The sequence below is a fragment of the Bacillus rossius genome, chromosome 5, assembly GCF_032445375.1.
Source record: "Bacillus rossius redtenbacheri isolate Brsri chromosome 5, Brsri_v3, whole genome shotgun sequence".
In the NCBI taxonomy this organism is placed as follows: domain Eukaryota; kingdom Metazoa; phylum Arthropoda; class Insecta; order Phasmatodea; family Bacillidae; genus Bacillus; species Bacillus rossius.
The window spans coordinates 24,855,381-24,876,724 of record NC_086333.1 but is presented as its reverse complement, the minus strand read 5'-3'; the positions used below and the strand labels follow the sequence as shown (position 1 = coordinate 24,876,724).

The 21,344-nt window shown below is 33.7% G+C and overlaps 1 protein-coding gene across 1 annotated transcript in view; it reads right to left on the bottom strand.

Moving 5' to 3' along the window:
- Positions 1–21,344, bottom strand: part of LOC134531652 (translation factor GUF1 homolog, mitochondrial) — a 110,850-nt gene that overhangs the window by 52,439 nt on the left and 37,067 nt on the right. Inside the window, 1 exon segment of the mRNA XM_063367420.1 lies at positions 1,426–1,665. Within this exon segment, the coding sequence (XP_063223490.1) occupies positions 1,426–1,665 (240 nt within the window).

Here is a 21,344-nt window from a genome sequence, read left to right as displayed (position 1 = left end):
CGTGGTTCATTAAGTCTAGAAAAAAGCTACCAATAAAATAGAAATAGAGCCTCTATTAGTCGCCTCTGATCACTGTTTTCATATTTACAATATTTATCCACATGTTTCTAGTTTCTACATTCACAGCACGTGTGTTAGTTTCATACAAGTGCAAATTATATATGTGCTAATAAATTATATTCAGTAGTGATTTAAATTGAATATTTTGATTAATATGAATATTATTTACTATTCGTAAATATTAGGCAAAAAAATTGTGCCTTTATACTTTTAACTTTTCAAGTGCTCCAATATAATTGAGGTTAACTATCCGTATGTATTATTTATTGATATAAATTTAAATATTAGTATTTAATGTAACATTTAATATAATTAATACTAAATATTATTAAATTATTAATGTTAATTATTTATTATTGGTTATTTAATATTTACAAAATAAAATAATTAATTTAATAAAACATTTAATAAAAAAATTGTGATAAAAATTAAAATCGAACATCAAATTAAAATATTTATTTTTAATATTTATTTTTAATTTGAATAAATAATAAATATTTATAAAAATAAATTAACCAATTTAATGAAAACTTTTTGATGAAAATGAATATTAAATTAATAAAAAATAAATATTTAAAAAAATTAATAAACTTAAATTAAATTTTTTTTTATATTAAATAATCAATACTAAATATTTAAAATTAAGAATCTTATATTATTTAGTACAAATTATGTAATATATATTTATTATTCTCTAAATTTTATTTATTTAATTTTTCAAATTTAAACTGAACTTTATTGACTGTGTTGACTATCTTTTTCCAGCCCTTTTATTATTTTATTGTAATTAATTATTTGCATGCAATTAAAAACTATTTTTTAATTATGCCAAGAAGTATAACTTCTCATGCGTGAACATAAGTATACGCACCCTTTTTTAAAAAATTAATATTGGTTGTTTTATATCAAAATGTAATTCAACTTTTATTTCAATGCAAATGTATTTAGACATATTTGTACTATAAATTAATTTTAACGCAAGCAGTGTTTTGATTAAAATGGAAAATGGTAGTCAGAAGACACACTTATCTGAACATCCTATTTAATTACTAAAGTTAAGAGTGCAATTAACAACACAAAAATAAATATATAAGTAGTAGCACAAAAATTACATTAAAAAACCAAACACACTGCATATCCTAAAAAAATTTATATGTAAGTTAGTCCCTATGTACCCAAAAAAAAAATCAGTTCTAATATTTAAAGTATAAAAAAAAGGTAGACAGTTAAACTCTCTTTAAAGTGCTATCTTGCATTATATTTCAGAGTTCAATATCTAACCTATAACAAAGATATATAAACATTCAATCATATCACAAGCACAAATATGCGGAGTTCCTCGAAGCACACGCCGTGATAGCTCACCTGGACTCGTTAGCAACGGACACGGCAGAGTCGTTGAGCACAAGCTTGTCTATGGCAGCTCGAAGGGACAGGTGCTGGGACTGGTCGGTGGGGTACACCCCTGCGTACACCATGGGGCGTGCTGGCCTGAAGCCTGGCAGTGGTGTGACAGCACAGTCCTTGAGGTGTAGCGTGTCACCAATGTGTGCTTCCTTGGTGGAGCGCATGTTGCACGTGACGTAGCCCACCTGCCCGGCCAACCTGCGGCACCATGCACCAACCCGCGCTCTGGCAGCGGCTACTCAGTGAGTGCTCCAGCAGCGGCTACTCAGATAACGCTCTAGCAGCGGCAATTCAGTGAGTGCTCTAGCAGCTGCTTCTGGGTTGTTACATTCCAGGTAGGCCTGGCTAACCAACCCAAAAAATTAACAAAGACACTAATCACTGGTAAGTTTATATACAATGATTCTGAAATTATGTTTTTAAGTTGGTCCGTTTTCTAACATTGTCGATGAATTATTCTTTCAAGAGTGTAGTTATTTCTGCTAGAGTTTGAAATAAGAGAATTTTTTGGACAATTTTATGTTTTATTATGATTTTTTTTTTCAAAAACATGTGGATCAACTTACATGTGTCCAGGTGATTCCTGCACATTTTCACTGTAGCTATTCGCTTGATTATAAATTATAAAATCCTTTAGTTAAGTTCTTAACCAAGCTACAATATTTCACTGATATATCCTAGGAGTTTGATGACAGTCCCCCTAGGCCAATGCCAACGCCTGGGGTCGAATATCCAGTTTTCAAAAAGTCCAAAAACAAATTTAAAAAAAAGGTTACTCTTCAGTCGACCAACAGGTGTGAAATTATGTATTCCTAAAATGTTAGTTCATTTTTGTGAGCTGTCGACGACACAACCGCACGCTGCGACAATCAAGCAACAACTATTGAACAACGAAGTTGTCTTTACTTATAAAGGTGAAAACAAAGGAGACAACCCTATGTGTCAACCGACCAATTACAAAAGAGAACCAGAAACATGAGCATATAGGGAATAATATGCTGCTATTCTGGAAGTCTGGAAAGGCACATCATACCACCTATAGGTTCATTCTAAATGGCTGGTGAGGTAGCGCTCAGCGAAAGTTCTAGTTCATTGCTGCGCAGCCATGCGCTTACACGCTGGGTTTATCCAAAAACGCACTAACTTGAGGCGTGAAAAATAACAAACTGGCCACAGAGTGTAATGCCCATGTCTCTTTTCTTTTTAAACTTTCTAGAGTTATATCACATCACTAACCAGAAAATGCTTTATAATTGTATAAACTTAATTACTGGACATATTAATTTTAAATGAACAAAACAATTAAAGTTAATATAATAACGAAAAAAAATTATCTTTATGTAAAACCTAACAAAATTTAATAATTAATATTTAAGCACTAACATAATACCTTAAATGCCTATGGATAACAGAAGAAATACAATTATGAATTAATTATGAAACATTAAGAAAACATCAGTAACATATAATATTCTTAGTTAATTGTTAACAGTACCAGGGGGGCAGGAATTATGCTATGCTACAGGATGATCGCTCTAGGAGCGGTACTCAGTAAACGCTCTAGCAGACTAATGAGTGAGCACTCTAGCAGCAGCTGCTAGGTGAGCGCTCTAACCGGCTACTTAGTGAGTGAGAAACACTCAGTAAACGCTCTAGCAGCAGCTACTAAGTAAACGTTCTAGCAGCGGCTACTTAGTGAGTGCTCTAGCAGCTGCTTCTTAAAGAGGTCTAGCAGTTGACTACTCATTGAACACTCTAGCAGTGGCTATACTCAGTGAGTGCTCTAGCAGCAACTCATGAGTGAGCACTCTAGCAGTGGCTACTCAGTTAATGCTCTAGCAGTACTACTATGTGAGTGCTCTAGCAGTGGCTTCTTGGAGAGGTCTAGCAGTGACTACTCATTGAACACTCTAGCAGTGGCTACTCAGTAAATGCTCTAGCAGTACTACTATGTGAGTGCTCTAGCAGTGGCTTCTGAGTGAGCTCTCTAGCAACTCAGTGACCGCTCTAGCAGCGACTTCTGAGGGAGCACTCTAGCAGCAGCTTCTTAGTGAATGCCCAGCCAATCCTTGATCTGGAGATGCTTCAGCAGGAATGTAGATGAGATCAATCCCACATCTAATGGGCCAGTCCCGAAAGGCATGAAAGAGCACGAGCAAGAAAAACCAAATTTTTGAAAAGTTTTATAACTGTGTTTTTACATTTTAAATTCGGGGCATCAATTTATTTCAGATTGTGTGATATTTTAAAATGAATGATTTTAAATAGCTAATTTACGACTAAGGTGCGATTTTGCAATAAATATGTGAACAACCTTTTTGTACAAATTTTTAAGATTTACTACGCATGCCCATGAGATGATGTATATTAGTATATTGCATCATATGGAAGTTTTAAAACAGAGGTGGAGCACAGTTTAAAGTGTTCTCTCAGTACCATCTTTTGCCTGAAGCACATTTAAGAGTTGCTTTCCTGTTGAAAGTATATAGCCACACAATATATAAAACCACAGTAGGAGTTCCTGTGTGTATTTTGCAGTGTATGCGCAAAATGAGTTCAATTGTACGTTTAGAACAATTTATGTGTGTTATATTGGCCTTCTTATTAATCTGCTGTAAAAGTATATTGAATATTTATATGTAAACTCCTGAACCTAGTACAGTTTTCAGACAAATTTGTATTTAAACACAAAAGGCACAAATTCCATGCTAAGATATGTGAAGTGGCAAAAATAAATTCTTCTTGGTAAATTTACAAAATAGGGAAAGATCCAGAAAAAAAAACACCTTGCTTGTTATATTATTATGTTAGGAGTAGAAAGTATAAAAATAAAAATTATTCTAAAAATAAAGTTTGTTTCAACTACTAATATTAATAAAAATTGATTTTCCTCTTCAAGGAACAGTTGATATGTAGGGACAAAATTATACGGTAACTTGCGATAAAGCCAAGCATGTCCTTGCACCATATAAGACCAAAATGCAAGTTAATACACCATAAAGCATCAAAATGCAACCACAAATAAAACATTAAATTAATAAGCATATTTAAAAACTCAGTTCTTATTTTAAAAAAAAACACTTTTTTTATATATTACATTCAACGAATGTAAATTATTTACCATCACGTTAGTACCACAATATATATACTAAATATATGACATTGGTACATTTTTCAAACGGACATACACTTGCTGATTTACTTTATAGTTAGTTTCCAGTGGTTAGACATGCTTATTACAAATTATTATATTGTAAATGTGCATCATGTATCAGTTAAAATTACAATGTTTTGGTGAAGTAAAATATCATTTAACAAGTAAGTGTCTTATTTATTAAAAATTGTGCTATCTTTGTAAACAGAGTTCATAAAAATACAAACAATAACACCGATATCTCTTGTTTTCAAACAAAATTGGCCTAACAATAAAACCATAAAATCTTGTCTGTATTGTCATAATGCCTTTCCCTAGAGGTTTATATGTAGGTTGTTTGCCAAGAGTTAAGATGAACAGCAGTCAATATAGAAGAAGTGTTTGAGAGAGGGAAATCTTCAGAACAAAAATAAATTAAGAAAAAAAAGAAGAGATAGGGTTTGGGACGCGAAGAGCACCGCAGTTGCAGCGGTGTCCAGATCCCCCCACAGACCTTGAAAATCCGGGAGAGGGCCACGCGGAGCATCCGTGCCGGTTCGTACCCATATCCGCAGTAGGTCTCCAAGGTCAAGAGCCTCTAGCCGATAGACTAATGTAGGTAAGGAAAGTCAGGAAATTGGATCCGTAACTTCAGGATAAGGATTGGCTCTGAGGACCGGGGTATTTCGGGCTTGGTCGGGAAGTAGGTTCGCGCTAACGTGCCAGGCCTGGGCAAGGTGATTACTACATTTTAGTGGATCGAAGAGTTAACCTAGTGATAGTAGGATGTCTTAAATAAATAAAAAGATAAGAGATAAACTTGGTTTTTACCTCATATTTACTGTTTAATAGGTCAATGTAATGTGTTAAGTTAACAAAAACAACAAATAACAAAAGCTGAGTAGGTTTCTCAAAAAAAAAATTTCTGTTAAATGCAAAAAAGAAAGCTGGCCAGTAACAAAATGTTTTCAATATTAAGAATTTACATAATTCTACTGATTACAACAGAGTCAAATTTATAATTGATTCTCTTTTAAATATGTTATCATTTTTTGGGGTGTACAAATATTCATAAACACGAATATTTGCAAATAGCATTTAAGGCTAAGATCCTGAGTTTCTCCCGAGCGCGCAAAGAAAGAACACAACACACGTAGTTCCAAAATCCTCGATACAGAGCACTAGCTGTACGGATGAGCTATGGATGGTTGAGGGGGGTGGTGGTGGAGGAATAGAAGGAAAGAACGCGCTTTTCTTAAAATTCCTTATCGCCCAGCGGGGTGTCAAGCTCTTCAATGAGCATGGAAAGGGGGGTGGGGGAAGCCAGCCAATTGCCTGCCTCGGAGAGAAGTAGGATTTCCGCTCGGTTTTCTCTGTCAATTCTCCCCAGACATCTTCGACCGCTCGATCCTCAGCGCGTAAGAGGATAAATATTACTATTTTCAGTATATTTCAGTTATAAACCCGTAAGTAACCGTATGCAACCCAGCAGAATTGTAATAAATCTTAATTTTGTGCATACATATGCAAACAAATATAAAGAACACTTCATTTATACGATAAACATATTGTACATTTTACCTCGGTGGGTTGGTGGCGAAACTGTTAGATTTGGTCTCTTCTGCAAGTTACGCAAGATCAAGTTTTTAGTTATTTATTATAACATTTTCGACTAGTTTGACATGCTTATACTAAATAGGGTAATCCTTGAGATGACACAAGAACTCTCGTACATAGCTGACCACTACAATCAGTGAGGTTGGCCAGTAATGCAGTTTTCCTTCCCGTAAAAAAAAATGTCTTGTTATATACTGTACGAAAAAGGGTTTGCGCTTTTACAGGTTTTCTTGCTTTACACATTTTGCCACAGATATATGATTGAACATCTAATTACGTGACTTTCTGTTGTAAAGTGGTATTTTTTGATATATGATTAAAATTTATAGTTTTCTGTACGACGATATAAAAATGACCTTTTTATACAATCAATTTATATTTGTAGGTGAATATATGTCCACAAAATATTGCAGCTTATTGCACTAATTTTAGTTGTTTGAATGTATTATGCATGTAAGTATGTATAGACGAGGTTAGAGCTTAATCATTTTTTATTTTGCTTTTAGCCGACCTGCAGCTTGTGGCTTTCGATGACCCCTTCATTTTTATTTATCATGTATGATGTTTGAAATCTATGTCATTAGTTGCTCAATGACCCTGGCATTCGTCAAAATTTTTTCTTTTAAAATACGTAATTAAAATTTACAAAATATGGTCTCGTGTAGTAATTTATTATTGCAACATAAATATTTGCTGTCGCGTCTGACGAAATGGAGAGCGCCTTAATGCTATACCTACGGGTGACGTCAACCATCACCGGTAGTTCTCCTTGTAGGTATTTATGTACTGCAGGTCGGACAGGCATGAAATAACATATGTTGTAATTAATATTAATTTTTCTATCATTAAAATTTAACTCTGAAAAGGTCACAGACCTTTACCACAAACCGCCTTCGCTACCCAGTCAGAAGTGTCTAAATGAACATATGAAGGGAGTAGGCTAATCGTCATAGGTAACAAAATAATATTTCAGAGGTGGCTAGATAAAGTGATATGCGAAGAGTAGTAATTCCCCCCTTCCCAAACCGCTAAAAAAACAATCGACACGTTTAACACATGCAAAACACTGCTTCAGATCTAGGAAAAAGGCGTGCATAAATTACGACCACTGATGTAATACACGAAAATCAACCAGTGTCTAAGTGATTTGGAGCGAGGAATTCTAGTACAATAAATATAAGTAATGGACGTAGTTTTATAGTAACTTACATTCACGTTTTAGATATTGTAATTGCTGCATGCCAAATTTACATTTTAAAATTGCATAATAAAGAAAAAATGAGTAACAGTAAAAATCAGTAAGCTTAGTACATAATTAAATGTCTTTGGACAATTGAAAATAAAACAATTGGAGGACAAATTATTTATTAAATAGCAATGTATTAGACAAATTTTGTAGAAAAATAATTACACATTCATTGCAAATTAATGAGAAATATTATAATTTTTCTTAGATATATAAGTATTATTACATTACATTTTCGGCAACTGGTACACATAATTATGCTATGGGCACTGTAAATTATACATTCTCACATTTTAATCAAGAATACATACGAGCATAAACGTATGAGACCGATTGCTCTGACGTCACGGTAGCCATTTTTAGTGTCAAAATTACTTAAAAAGTGACTCAAAATTCCTGTTAATAAAAATTTCTAATTCGAGGGAAAAATTCCTGTTTGAGGGAAAATTTACTGTTTTAGTCCTCAAAAATGTCAACAGCTTGTAAATTCCTAAAAGCGGCTTAAATTCATCAGCGTCAAGCCACTCTAAACCGCAGAGGTCATGACCTTGACAATTAGGATGACATCACCGCCATTGTGAATTATGTCATAACTGTTGCAATTATCGCTACGCCTACCATTTTGAAAATACGTAATTTTTATGCTAGAAAATCGGGAAAAACTTTAAAATTTATAAAATAATTTAGCAAAATTTAAATAAAAAATATTTAAACACACCGTTGCAAATATTGTTACGGCCACCATATTGGATTCTAGAAATGTTGCATGTTTCGTTATGTCCGCCATATTGGATGTGTATAACGCCATCGTTGCACTTTTCATTATGCCCGCCATCTTGAATTATAGATCTTTGTGATTTTTGTTACGACCGCCATCTTGAAAAACCGTAATTATTGTTTAAAAAATTCATTGTTTTTAAAATTTATAAAAAATAAAAATTTAAATAATATCACTACCATCATCTTGAAAATCCGTATTTATTTTCAGATTTTAATAAGAAAATATTTAAAATTTATAAAAAAATTAATCAAAATTTAATAAAGTATTATTTAAAAACGCACTTACAAAATGAAGCTCGGAGTCCTCGGTTCGAACCCGGTGAGTGCAAAAAATAAAAAAATGGCGACCGATCCTTCCTCCATGTAAGCCGCCGTCAGAATGACTTCCCACCACTGATGCTAAGGTGTGTGTGTGTATATATATATGTGTATGTATATATATATATGTGTGTATGTATATATGTATGTATATATATATATATATATATATATATATATATATATATATATATATATATATATATATCGCCAGCTAGTATGACGTCACGCCCACTATCTTGGATTATGACATCACAGTCGTCATCTTGTTTACATTTGCTAGAGTGCGGTACCGCCATTTAGTTTAATTTTTATACACACAATAATTGCAACAGTTACGAGATAATTCAAAATTGCGGTGATGTCATGCTAATTGTCAAGGTCATGACCTCGACGGCTTAGAACGGCTTGACGCTAAGGAATTTAAGCAGCTTTTAGGAATTTTAAAGCCGTTGACAGTTTTGATAACTAAAACGAGAAATTTTCCCTCAAAACGGGAATTTTTCCCTCGAAATATGACTTTTTTTAGGATTTTTGACACCATACATTGCCGCCGTAACGCCAGAACAATAGGTCATTGACCCCATCCTCAATCCTCAGCCTGATGCCTGGGCTCGGAGCAACCAAACTATAATACTACTACTAACATGTTTATTTAGGCCGATCCGAATTCAAGTATGTAGTTATGAGCTTGCAACCTTGTGTACTTCACTTGCCCTTCACGAATATGGACAGGTTCAATGTTTGGCCTCTTCACACGGTACTATCTAGCCAAAACGGACGTTTACATTTTATTTTTGCACACAATTTTTATTGAGAAAAAAAATTTGGCCGAAAATAGTCATTAATAACACTTAATTGCTGTCCCGCGAATTTACGGCAATTAAATTTATTATTTTACCTACGTTTTGTAGTTACCAACGGTAGGCTGTGTATGTGCATGTATTTGTTTAAACTTCTTTGTAAGAGTGTATAAATAATGTCTTGATTAAATTTATAATAAAAATTGTTTATGTTTTTAAGAGTTCTTAAATTTTTTAAATCAAATATAACCTACAAATTGTTTTTCAAAATGGTGAGGTGTTTTCAACTGGAAGTAGGCCTACGTGAGAAGTACACAGATTTGTTTACTTGCGTACTTGAATATACTTCATTTCCAGTTATGCAGCCCTTGTAATGTAACTTCCAGGGACAAGTACATATAGTATTATATACTTCAGGCGAATACGGACACGGCTTTACAATCTTCAATTTATCTGGAAGAATTAATTTAAATTTAATAGAGTTTGAAATTGATTTTATGAAACACGAAATGCTATTATAAGTTTAAAACCACTGCAGAAACACTTGCTAAGGCAGTATTTTTTTTGCTGTTCTCTGCATGTGTATTTTTTGGTTGTTTCTGGATCGATAATGAAGTATTTTTTCATGTTGTTTTGATATATAAAATGGATACAAAGAAAAAAATACAAGGAACAGGATGAATCTTAACTACTCTTCGGTAGTGACTGAGGTGGTTTATTCATTTAAATACTTACTGTTCATTTTTTTTTATTTGAATTTGTTTATAACTCTAAAAATTAATGCCGCAATTAATAGAGTGATTATAAAAATGCTGTTCGTATGCAATTGTATTGGCATGAATTTGCTGGCCTTTAAATCATTGACATAAAAGTAATATTTTTTTTATAGTAAGGTAGATTTCGAAGAAAGACTTCCTATTGTAGCAGTTACCAGTTGTGTTACTGTGTGACTTCCGGAAAAGTTCTACAAAGTTTTCCGTTACATAGTTCAGTGTCCCCAAAATCATCATCTCAAAACATTATTTTTTTGTGTGTGTGTATATATATATATATATATATATATATATATATATATATATATATATATATTTATTTATTTATATATATATATATATAACATACATAAATTTTTATGAATACGATAACTAAGCAATTTTGCACAAAGCATTTCCAAATTAACAAAAAAAAAAAAGAGAGAAATCTTGGTCGAGTTTGTTAATGGCAAATATCTGACCAATGGGGCAGAAATGGGGAAGGTTTTTTTTTTTTTTTTAATAGGTCAATTGCTATAACCCCCGCATCCGTATGAAGAGTTATTATATATATCTCTATAAATTTATACCAAAAACCTTTTGTCAAAATAACTGCAAGGTTAAATAAAAATGGCTTAGAGGACAAAAAAATTTCTTAACTTCCTTAGCAGGCACGCCATCAAATCAGTTCAAATTGTTTGTAAATTTTAGATGTGTTCTAAAAAAGGTTTATAAAGCTATTTTTGATAAGTCTAAACATTGTTGCAGGGAGTTCAAACGATTAGAATTGAAATACAAACAAAAATTATAACATTCTTGCCACATAAAATATAAAATACATTCCTATTTTCTGCAAACTTAATAAATAGTATCTACAACTTTCGTCTGAAATAATACTTTATACAACCAACCAATATTGTAAGGGATTGTAAAAAAAAACAGTGGCTAAAGAATAGAAAATTTCTTAACTACCTTACTAAATTCACTACCAAATATGATACAATTGATCGAAAATCTAAATAGTATCTAAAAAATTAAATTATAAAAATTAAAAAATACTTTACTAGACAAAATCACAAATTTTAAATTGCCAAAATTACAATAACATTCAAAATATTATGTGACCTGATACAGAGCGGACCATGGGGCGAAAGAAACGCATGTTGCTGTCAAAAGTAAAATAAAGAAAAGACATTTATGCGGTTTTGAAACCAAATAAATAAAATGTGTTAGCAAACACTGCACGCTTGTAAGCGCACAACTGCTACGTTGGTATGACACAGTTTTGCTAGTACTTCTTTCAGAAAACATACCTAGTTTTATTATGTATAATATATTTTGAATGTATATTATATAATAGGTCATGTTTGATTCACGCAATATGACTATTATTATTATAAAAACAATAAATTTTGCCAAGATAGATAATAAAATGTTTACAATTAAAGTTCTACAGAGTATCATTAAATCACATCTGTGAAATATTAGGAAATAAATGTTCATTGCTCAATATAGTTCGAAGGAAATGGAAGAGTTTTCGTCAATTGGCTTCTTTCTATCTTCAAAACACAATGACTTACTGTCACCGAAACCAGTTTTTAAGTCGAACGTTTAAAATAAATTTTATTCCCGCCACAACTCCTCTGCGATAGTTGGGACATCTAGCGGGCAAACTCTAAACTCATCGTGCCTGACATCTAACGGCGTAATGCTGAACTAACACATCATTCGTCCATTTCAAGAGCTACACACATCCGTTAAATAACAAGTTTTAAACTAAAATTATTTAAATTCTGTACGTAATGTTCAGTTTTGGCCTACAGGAATTGTAAAGGATACTCAATTTGATTTGTATGTAAAATAAAGACTGCGTACAGTTCTTATAAATATCAAATACTTAGTTTTAAAAATTTCTTAATTGAAATTTAGTAACAAATAAATTTTTGATAAAACTTTTTCTACCACAATTGCAAAAATCAAAGCTTGATTTTATAATGCTGTAATTTACATTTTTTTTTACCGACAGTGCTATTCATGGTATAAATAATTTCCCTCGTGCCTGCAAAACTATGGATCTTGGCCTTAACAAACTATTCACATTCGGAGGAAGAATATCAAAAATTAAAATTGTGAAAATTTACATGGATGTCTGTTTTGTTTATCGTGATGGTTCCAAGTGCTTTGTGTTTTACCAGTGTTTTTAATATATCAAAAATCTTATTAATATATACCACAGTGTATTTCTGAAGAGTTTATTTCAAAAAATTTCAATTAACCTTCATTAAATCAACTCGTACCAGTAGCTAGACTGTAAAAGTAAACACGATGCCATTTCCACACAGATTAAAATAGCATGAATTCCAACATATACTTTATTTTTAATGAACGTTTGCTATATTTATAAACCATTAAAAATAAATGTTTCAAAAAATTTTATTGAATTATAACCTTTTTTGTACTCGTTTTGAGTATTGAAGTTAATCACGGAGTTTTGTATGTCACCAATGTTTGAAATATATTGAAATATATTTACATACTTCACATATTTTGTGTTGTATTTTTACAATTTTGGTAGGTAACCTAAAAGAACAATAATAACTCATAATAGAGACAAAATAAGAAACTTATGTCTTCTATATCACAGAAATCTGGAGGTGATATCGTGATATCACGTAACAATGATAACTGAAACACAGTGGTTTTTTTTTTTTTTTTTTTTTTTTTTTTTTGGCAGTTTCATTGATTAAAGAAAATATCTTGTATACACTAAATATATGAAAACCCATCATGGTTCATTCGTGTAGGCATCCATTGACTTAGGGTAATACATGGGCCTAACCTTTGCGTTTGGTAAAAACAGTAAGACAGGATTTAGAATTTGAAATAAAGTTAATTCTGGTTTATTAACATTATATACCAGGCAAAGTGGAGGAGAGTCAAGTTCTAATAATTTAAAACATGGCAAACCAAACACATAAAAGAATAGTGGAATCTGGCAATTCTTCATAAGAAACAAGCAAATGGCAAAATGCAAAATGTGCCATTACATTCTGAAAACTCCAATAGGTAAACTATTTTAAACTATAATTTATGCATCTTTGAACATGTTTTTGTAACTAATATATATGCAAGTTTACTATTTTATTTTTTACATTTCAGTTCACATTTAGGCTTTGTTATTCATAAGTAAAATGCAACGTTACATACTGTAAATATTATTACATTCAAATTTTTGTGAGTGATTCTGAAAAAAAAATACCACTTTTTTTTTTTAAATTATGATTACAAAACACTTACTTTCATTTCCTAACTTGTTTTGATTTACTCCCTAAGAGGGCATTGTGATAATTTAAATAGTTTACCATTTTAACAAGTGATTAAGTTTGGTTAGATTCATTTTAAATTGTGTAGACTTTGGTCAGGTTAGCTGTATTAAAAATACTGTGAAATCATGTCGATTTCATTGGTTAGGTTAGCAACATTAAAATAATAAGGCCAATTGGTTATGTTAAGTTGGCTACATTTTAAATTGGTAATTCCTCACCAACAAGGGAAATTATATTATACTGTATTTTAATGTAGCTAACCTAACCCAACCAACCATTTTCACAAGATCAGAGATTTGCAATTTATAAAACTAAGCTAACTTAACCATTTATTAAAATGGTTAACTACTGGTTAACTGAAGTATCACAAGTGAATGACGGAAAAAAAATGTTAAGAAATAAAAAAAAAAGAATTTGGAATTTTTTATTATGTGTTTTCCAGAAAAGTGTCTCTCCATCAGAAGAGGTTTTTTTTGTTTAGTTTACCATATTTATTTAGATTTTTTTTATTTGAGGTACTACAACAACTCTGATCAATCATCTATCTGCAAGACACAAACAGGAATATGCCCTTTTACTCTGCTGAGCAGCATGAGATCACTGCTGGCCAGCCAAAAAAATGAAAAAAAATCTGAAGAAAGCAAAAGAACAATCACATCATACTTGATGCCAAAGTGGACCACCAGCTCAAAAGAAGCACAATCAGTTACTCATAATATTGCAAAATTTTTGGTTTCAGGTTTACATCCATACAGTATTGTTAAGGAATATGGATTTCGGGACCTAATTAAAGATGCTTATCCACGGTATACTGTACCTTCCCGTACAACATTTTCAATAAATCTGGTTCCAAATTTATTTCAGGCAACCAAGGCAGAATTGAAGAGAGAAGTACATGAAGACATGGGTAAAAATGTACAATGTTTTCCCTGACCACTGATATTTGGAGTTCCAGGGAAAATGAAAGCTATGCCTCTTTAACAGGACATTATATTACGAATAAACTTGAGTTAAAATAAAAAATGCTTAATTGCTCTAACATGTCAGAGTCTCACACTGCAGAGAACATCAAGGTTATGCTCAAAAATCTTTTTACTGAGTGGGAGATTCCTCTGACCATACCAGTGTATGTGGTAACTGATAATGCACACAATATCCGTGCTGCAGTGAATTCTATGACATGGAAGTCAGAGTCATATTTTGTCCATTATTTTCAACTTAGCATTCATGATGCAAAAAATATGACGCTGGGAATCGAGAACGTATACAAAAAAAACATCAAAATTGTTGGGCATTACTCAAGAAGCTCCACAGCAAGACATTGTCTTCAACACAAGCAATGTCAGATGGGATTTGAGTCTGTCCTTGAAGTTATTCAAGATGTGGAAACTAAATGGAACTCTTTAAGTTTCAAATACTGAAAATATTGCTAGTTTTAAAAGAAGCATTTGCAGCTGAGCTTGCTTCAACCCAGTTTATCAGCTCATTGGTGGGGTGGTTGAAGTGTTGGAACCAATTGCTCAGGCAACGCAAGAAACAAGTTCTGAACGTTATCCAACATTGGGACTGGTAATACCACTTTTCCAGGGGATGCATTATGTGTAATGAAATCATACACAACAACACAAGTCTGGAAGTGTGTTTGCACATAATTTGTGCAAAGCTCTCAAGTCAAGATTTCCCTTAGCAGAGCAAGATAAACTGTACCTTTTGGCCACTGCTGTCCACGATTTAAGCTAGAAGCAATGCCTGAGGAAAGTAAAGTATTCTAAGCAAAACAATTTTTACAAGAAGAATTAAGAAAGATGAGACATAAGGAAAAAACTTTATCTGAACAAGAAACACAGCCAATGACACATGACGAGAATGTTACCAATACAGAAACAAAAACGTGCACAAAGTCTGTTTGGGGATGGTTGTAATCCATTCCAATCTAGACAAAAGAAGTTACTGCTGAGACCAAAGTAGAGAATCATATTGAAAATTTCTACTCATACCTAGGTCAGCAAACCCACAACAATGGTGGAAAGAAAATTGCAGACAATTTCCCTTACTCTCTGAAGTGGCACAGCATTTTTTGGCTATACCAGCTACACAAGTCAGCAGCAAAACAGTTTTTTGAACAGGTGGAAATGTAGTCAGTAGCAGACGAGAAGAATTACTTCCCAGCCATGTTGACAAATTAATTTTTCTTCATGAGAATTTTAAAAAAAAAGTAGTGAACTGTGTGGTGTGTGAAATATACTACTTAATAAATGAAACAATATTTTTCTTGATTTCAAAATGTGTCCTTGAAAAGTTTTCAAAAGAATCTTAGTTACTAATTAAAGTGGAAAGAAAATTTTTAAAATAATTTGAAAACTATAGAAATAGTCTATTTGTAATGTTTGTTAATTTTTTAAATCTTTGCAACTGCTAATTTGACATGTATTAAGATAAAATATAATCTCATTACTACTGAGTTTCGAGTAATGCATTACATATCAAAAACAATTGAGAAAAATATTTTACCATTATTTTAAACCTTGTCAATTTGTTTAGCTAGTTATAGTTAAACATCATTTAAAAATTTCTTAATCTACATTAAGGAATAACAAATGGTTACTGTGGTATAAATTTTCTTTCAAAATTATGTCTCAAGAACAGCAAATGGTGTTGGGTTCCGAGGGAAGTACGGATAAATGATTTAACAGTGATACCCTCTAAAACTGTTCTCAGAATATTAAAACATCGTTATTTGTTCATTTATGGTGTGATAGTTTGGTTCTGTATGGTAAAACACCAAGGAAAAATATGACAACTATTCGACTTCAAAACTATTCACATTCGATTCAAAAACTTTACAATTTGATTCAAAAACTTTACAATTTGATTCAAAAACTTTACAATTCGATTCGAAAATATTTGACCATCAAAATTCACTATTTGTACACCCCCAATCATTTTACTAGCTAATGCCTGGCATGCATTGCTATGCCTCTTTCAATTATTTTGTAATTTGTTAGTGGTAGGTACACAAATAAAAAGCATCTCGATCCCTCAATATATATCCTTCTATACATGTCACTATATTCCTCTATGTATCAATGTTTTAATCCATTCCCCTATCTGTATCCCTCTAAATCTCTCTCCATATATATATATATATATCTTTACATCTCTTTTAAATATCTGTTAATCTCCCTCTCTCTATCTCTCTAAGTCTCTATGTCTATATCTTCCTTTCTATACCTTTATCTTTACAAAACAGAAAATGAACCTACTTATATTTTATCTATCTTTTTACCTATCACATGTGTGACATAGGTACATAAAAATACACACACGTATTAGAATGCAACATTGTGTCAAAATTTCAAAGCAATCGGTGAAGAACCATCGGCGATTTTAAGATTTTGAACGAACAAACATTTACATTTTTGTTTATATAGAAAAAATGTTACAATTTTATTTATAAAATCAAAAGTTATATGCCTTTTGGCAGAGTTTCCATGGATGAGTCTATTTCAATTAGGTATCTTTGTTTATAATCAAATTTCATTGTCCCAAAAATAAGTTTAGACCATGATAAAGGGGTTGGTTCACATTCTGTTGGACTTGGCTGAGTAGTGTGTGCCAGATGGTAGTGGGAGTTGGTACAAGGGGGCTGGAAGCTAATCAGAGAAATTCAATGATTAGCTCAGACTCAAAGTGGTGGCGCATCTCTCGAGAACTCAGCTAACTCAATCCCTAGACCATCGAATTACATGCTGATTAGATCTTTGCTTTCGCATTTCCAAATCCAAAGATATAGACCAGACGGATCGCACTAGGATGACATACCAGAGAGACTACCTCTCGGTGACTACTGACCAAAGCAATTAAAGCTGCCCTTCAGGAGGGTGGGAGGCTGAAGAAAAAAAGGGGAGGGCGTTGAAGGTGAGGGACAAACGTGACAATGATAGCGGGAATAAAAAGTGGCGGTCGGAGTGGGAAAATAGCGGAACTACTAGGCCCACTTAGCTGTGGCAAGGGTGCTGGAAGATGACAGCCAGAGCACCGAGTTAAGCACAGGAGAGCATCTAGGGCACCCATGAAATTGCCTAAAGAAAAAGGGAGAGACCTAGGTCCTAATAAAAGATGCCTCAGGAGGTGGCACTCCCAAGTGGCAGATTTGAGGTCTACAAGAAAAGGAGCAAAGTTTAGTTCCTACCGAGACCTACAGATGGCACACCAAGGTAGCACCATAGGTGCAACATGGTCTTTAGGGCATTCCTAGGAGGAGGGAAAGGGAACTGTTTTCTTTTCACAGCCCCTGAAGCGGTGCTGACTCGGCGCGACACGCTATGCCTTATGTGCTCTAGCGGGCAGGAGAGGGATACGACCGCATGACAAAAATTGCACAGCCCCACCGGAACCTAACCACGCCTGTGTTTCAGGCAAGTTGATGGGGCAAGAGGCACAGAGACAGGAACGTGCTGGTGATGCTGGAGGAATCACACCTGTACACCTGTAGGTACATACATACAGGAGAAAATGAACAGCACTGCCAAGGCAGCATGAGAAAGAGAAGCGCAGAGGGAAAAATACTGCAGCTTGTCTGCACAGGTAGCAGCCAAACCTCAGACAAGGAAAGAAAAATTTAATGCCCACTAAAAATTAAATAAATTTTGCATTATAGTTAAAATTTTTACTTCTTTTATTTCACAGTAGAAAATGTGGATATTGGACACCCTTATTACGAATTCACGAGCTACTATTGGAACTGGGTATCAAAGAGAAATGGCCAACAACACAATAACCAATCCGGTCACACAGCACTTGTAGGTTAGGTGGCCCGCCGAGTGGGGCCTACCAGCAGTGGCATGTTTGTTAACTCCCATTACAAACGGTCGTGTTCATTTTTGAGGTAAAAATATGAGTAAATGTGGTATTTTATGGGTAACGTTTATTAAAATATAAAACTAGTACTCCGTTACTGACGCTTCTTTGCAAGGCCACAATTTTAATTGTGTAGCATATATTTAAACTTTTGGCTGTCTAAATCTTAAATAATTTGAGAACGTTTATTAGCTATTCACACTGCGTAGCCACTCAACACTAACTAGGGTTCAGAACCGGAAAATCCCAGTCCCAAAAGTACCGGGAATTCCCCGAACTTTTGATTTAGTAAAAGAACCGGGAATTAAAAATCAATTCTTGGTTCTTTCGGTATTTTCGGGACTCAACCTCGACAGCATAATATTTCGTTTTAATTGCGCGCTAAGGTTACTTGCATTTGATACTCTGCTCTAGTGAGGCGATCAATGCGACCTTGGTGAGGGGAGTGAGTGCAGTCGGCAGTCGGTGGTCGACTGTGTGTGGCTGTGGTTGTCAAGCCAATTCTCTTTAAACAACGATAGTTTTTCTTTTAATTTTGCTATGAAAAAGAATAAATGTTACTTAAGTTAATAATTCTGGAATTTTGCATATTTTAAAACAATTATTTGTTTAAAAAATTTTTTTTCCCCCCAATTCAAAGACTGAGAGTAAGACTGAGCATAAAGTAATTTATTTGTTCACGTTCGTAGTCACTTATTGCAATAATAAATTGTAACACAAATGTTAGGTAATTTTTTTTTACTTTTGGTCACTTAAACTTGCTGAATTGTTCAAAACTATCTATTACTACTTCAATCACCGACTGCTGCACCATTAATAATAAAAAATCTACCTAGTACCAGAAGCACCAGGAATATTCAATTCCGTTGAAGACTAGTACCGAAATTCTCAGTTCTGAAAATTGGTTACAGTTCCGAATACCCTAGTGCTAACCCTGCTAACAAACACACTTAATGTAGTTATGCTGAGTTACTAAGTCACCTCCGCATACATAGTTCAGCTAGTAAGTTGAGGACTGGTCTACTTTTCTCGCAGGATGCTTGGCATTGTTGTGTTTTGATTTTTCGTTGGAGTCTCAATAAAAATATAAGAAAAAAAATTAGTACATATGTTATTGTTAAATATAATTTTTAATGAAAATAATGAAAAATTAAATCAACACAAAAATATTATTCCAGAGTAAAACTTATACATATGCATAAATTTCTTGTGATGGTGTAAACAAATTTAAGTTGCCCTGTGTAACCAACACTAGCTTAAGAAATTGTGAACTTGGTTGTTAAGAATAATTTTATAATTATTTGGCATTAAAATTAATAAGTTACTTATCCAAAAAAACTTTTCAAAATTCTGCCTACAATCTAAGTACCGTATTTACTCGTGTATAGCGCGCCCTCGTATATAGCGCGCACCACGATTTTTGCAACAAATTCCAAAGAAAAAAAAATTGAAATTTTTTTTCCCATAAATAAATTTTACTAACATTTTGTGGTACCTGATTATTTAAATTGATGTGTGGTGATGCGTCAGGAAAATACTTAAACTCTGCTGTGTAGACGGAAGATAATGAAGCGCTGTATCGTCACAACTGGTATGTGGACGGGAGGGAGGGAGGCGTGCTGCGCTACGTTGCTAAGCTGGCGCGGAGAACTAGATGACTCACCGGTCGCTGCTGGGACGAGGAATGGAGGAAGCGAAGAAAGAGGGCCGGGGGGGGGGGGGGGAACTGGTTACAACATTCTCTCTCTCTCTCTCTTTTTCTTTTACTAGCTTCTGAGCTGGCTTTCTGTAAAGGGGGGAGGTCTAAAAATAAACAAGAGACCATGATGTGCGAGCTTGCGTGCGCACATGTGTGTGTGCGAGAGACTAGGTTGTGAGTCTGTGTGTGTGTGTGTGTGTGTGTGTGTGTGTGAAAGAGAGGCCTTGTTGCTTGTGCGTATGTGTGGGGGCTGGCCAGAAACGTCACCCGTCACCCGGCAGTTAACGACTTCCACTCCTCCTCCCCGCCCCCTCAATTTTTTTTTCCGTGTATAGCGCGCATCCTTATGTTTTTCCTTTACTTGAGGGGAAAAAAGGGCGTGCTATACACGAGTATATGCGGTAATTAACAAAATTATTACCAGTCTCTTCATAGTGAGCTGTGGAGCAATTTTGTTTATCCAAATCTTAACAGAGATTTTAATCCATGACAACTGGTCATATTACTGTCAAATATAATGGTGATTGTAAAAGATAAGAATGTGGCCCCACCTTTTACAGGTTTATTCAGGAATATAAACAGTGTTTAAAAATCTGTGTACTTCGTACCAACCACATAATGCCTTGTACTAGTGAGTTCAGTGCATAAACTATACTATCCCCAAACACCTAGACATTTCACATAAAAATTCAGCTCTTTCTCCGTATTTCATATGCTTTTTACCTCCATTTATTTCTTAAAAAAAATTCATATTTCTCTATCTGCACTACAACTTTAAAAAACATTGGGTACTAACCTTGTTAAATAATATTTTTTTTGCATTAGTTTTAAGGTTTCTAAGAAGTGACCACTGAAAAGAATAAACAAAGCATTAGCCATCAAAAATCTACTTTTAGGACGAGTACTCTTCGATGAACAGAGGATTAACGTTTCATATTTTTTGTGCTTGTGAAACCAATTTTCTTGCTTCCCAGCCTTTCTTCCAGTCTAGTGACTGGAATAAGAGCCTCACCAGCTTCAAACCAGATCCCCGCTAGCGCGGCCGCGTGGCCTCCCCCACTGTACTACTGTGTACAAGCTCTTTGATCACAACTAGGGACAAGTTTATATACCCTCTTTTATAGCATAATCGTCGCACTCGCGTAATCGTCGCACCCATATTTTAGGGCGTCAAAATTTGGATTAAAAATAACCCTCACGCGTAAACATTGCATGATGTTTTTGGTACCGCTATTATATTCCGAGCGCTTTGTGTGGGTATTTTTTCCGGATAAATGATGTATTTTAAAATATAAATCTAATATTTATTCGGACATTACCTCTTACTTATTTAATTAACGCAA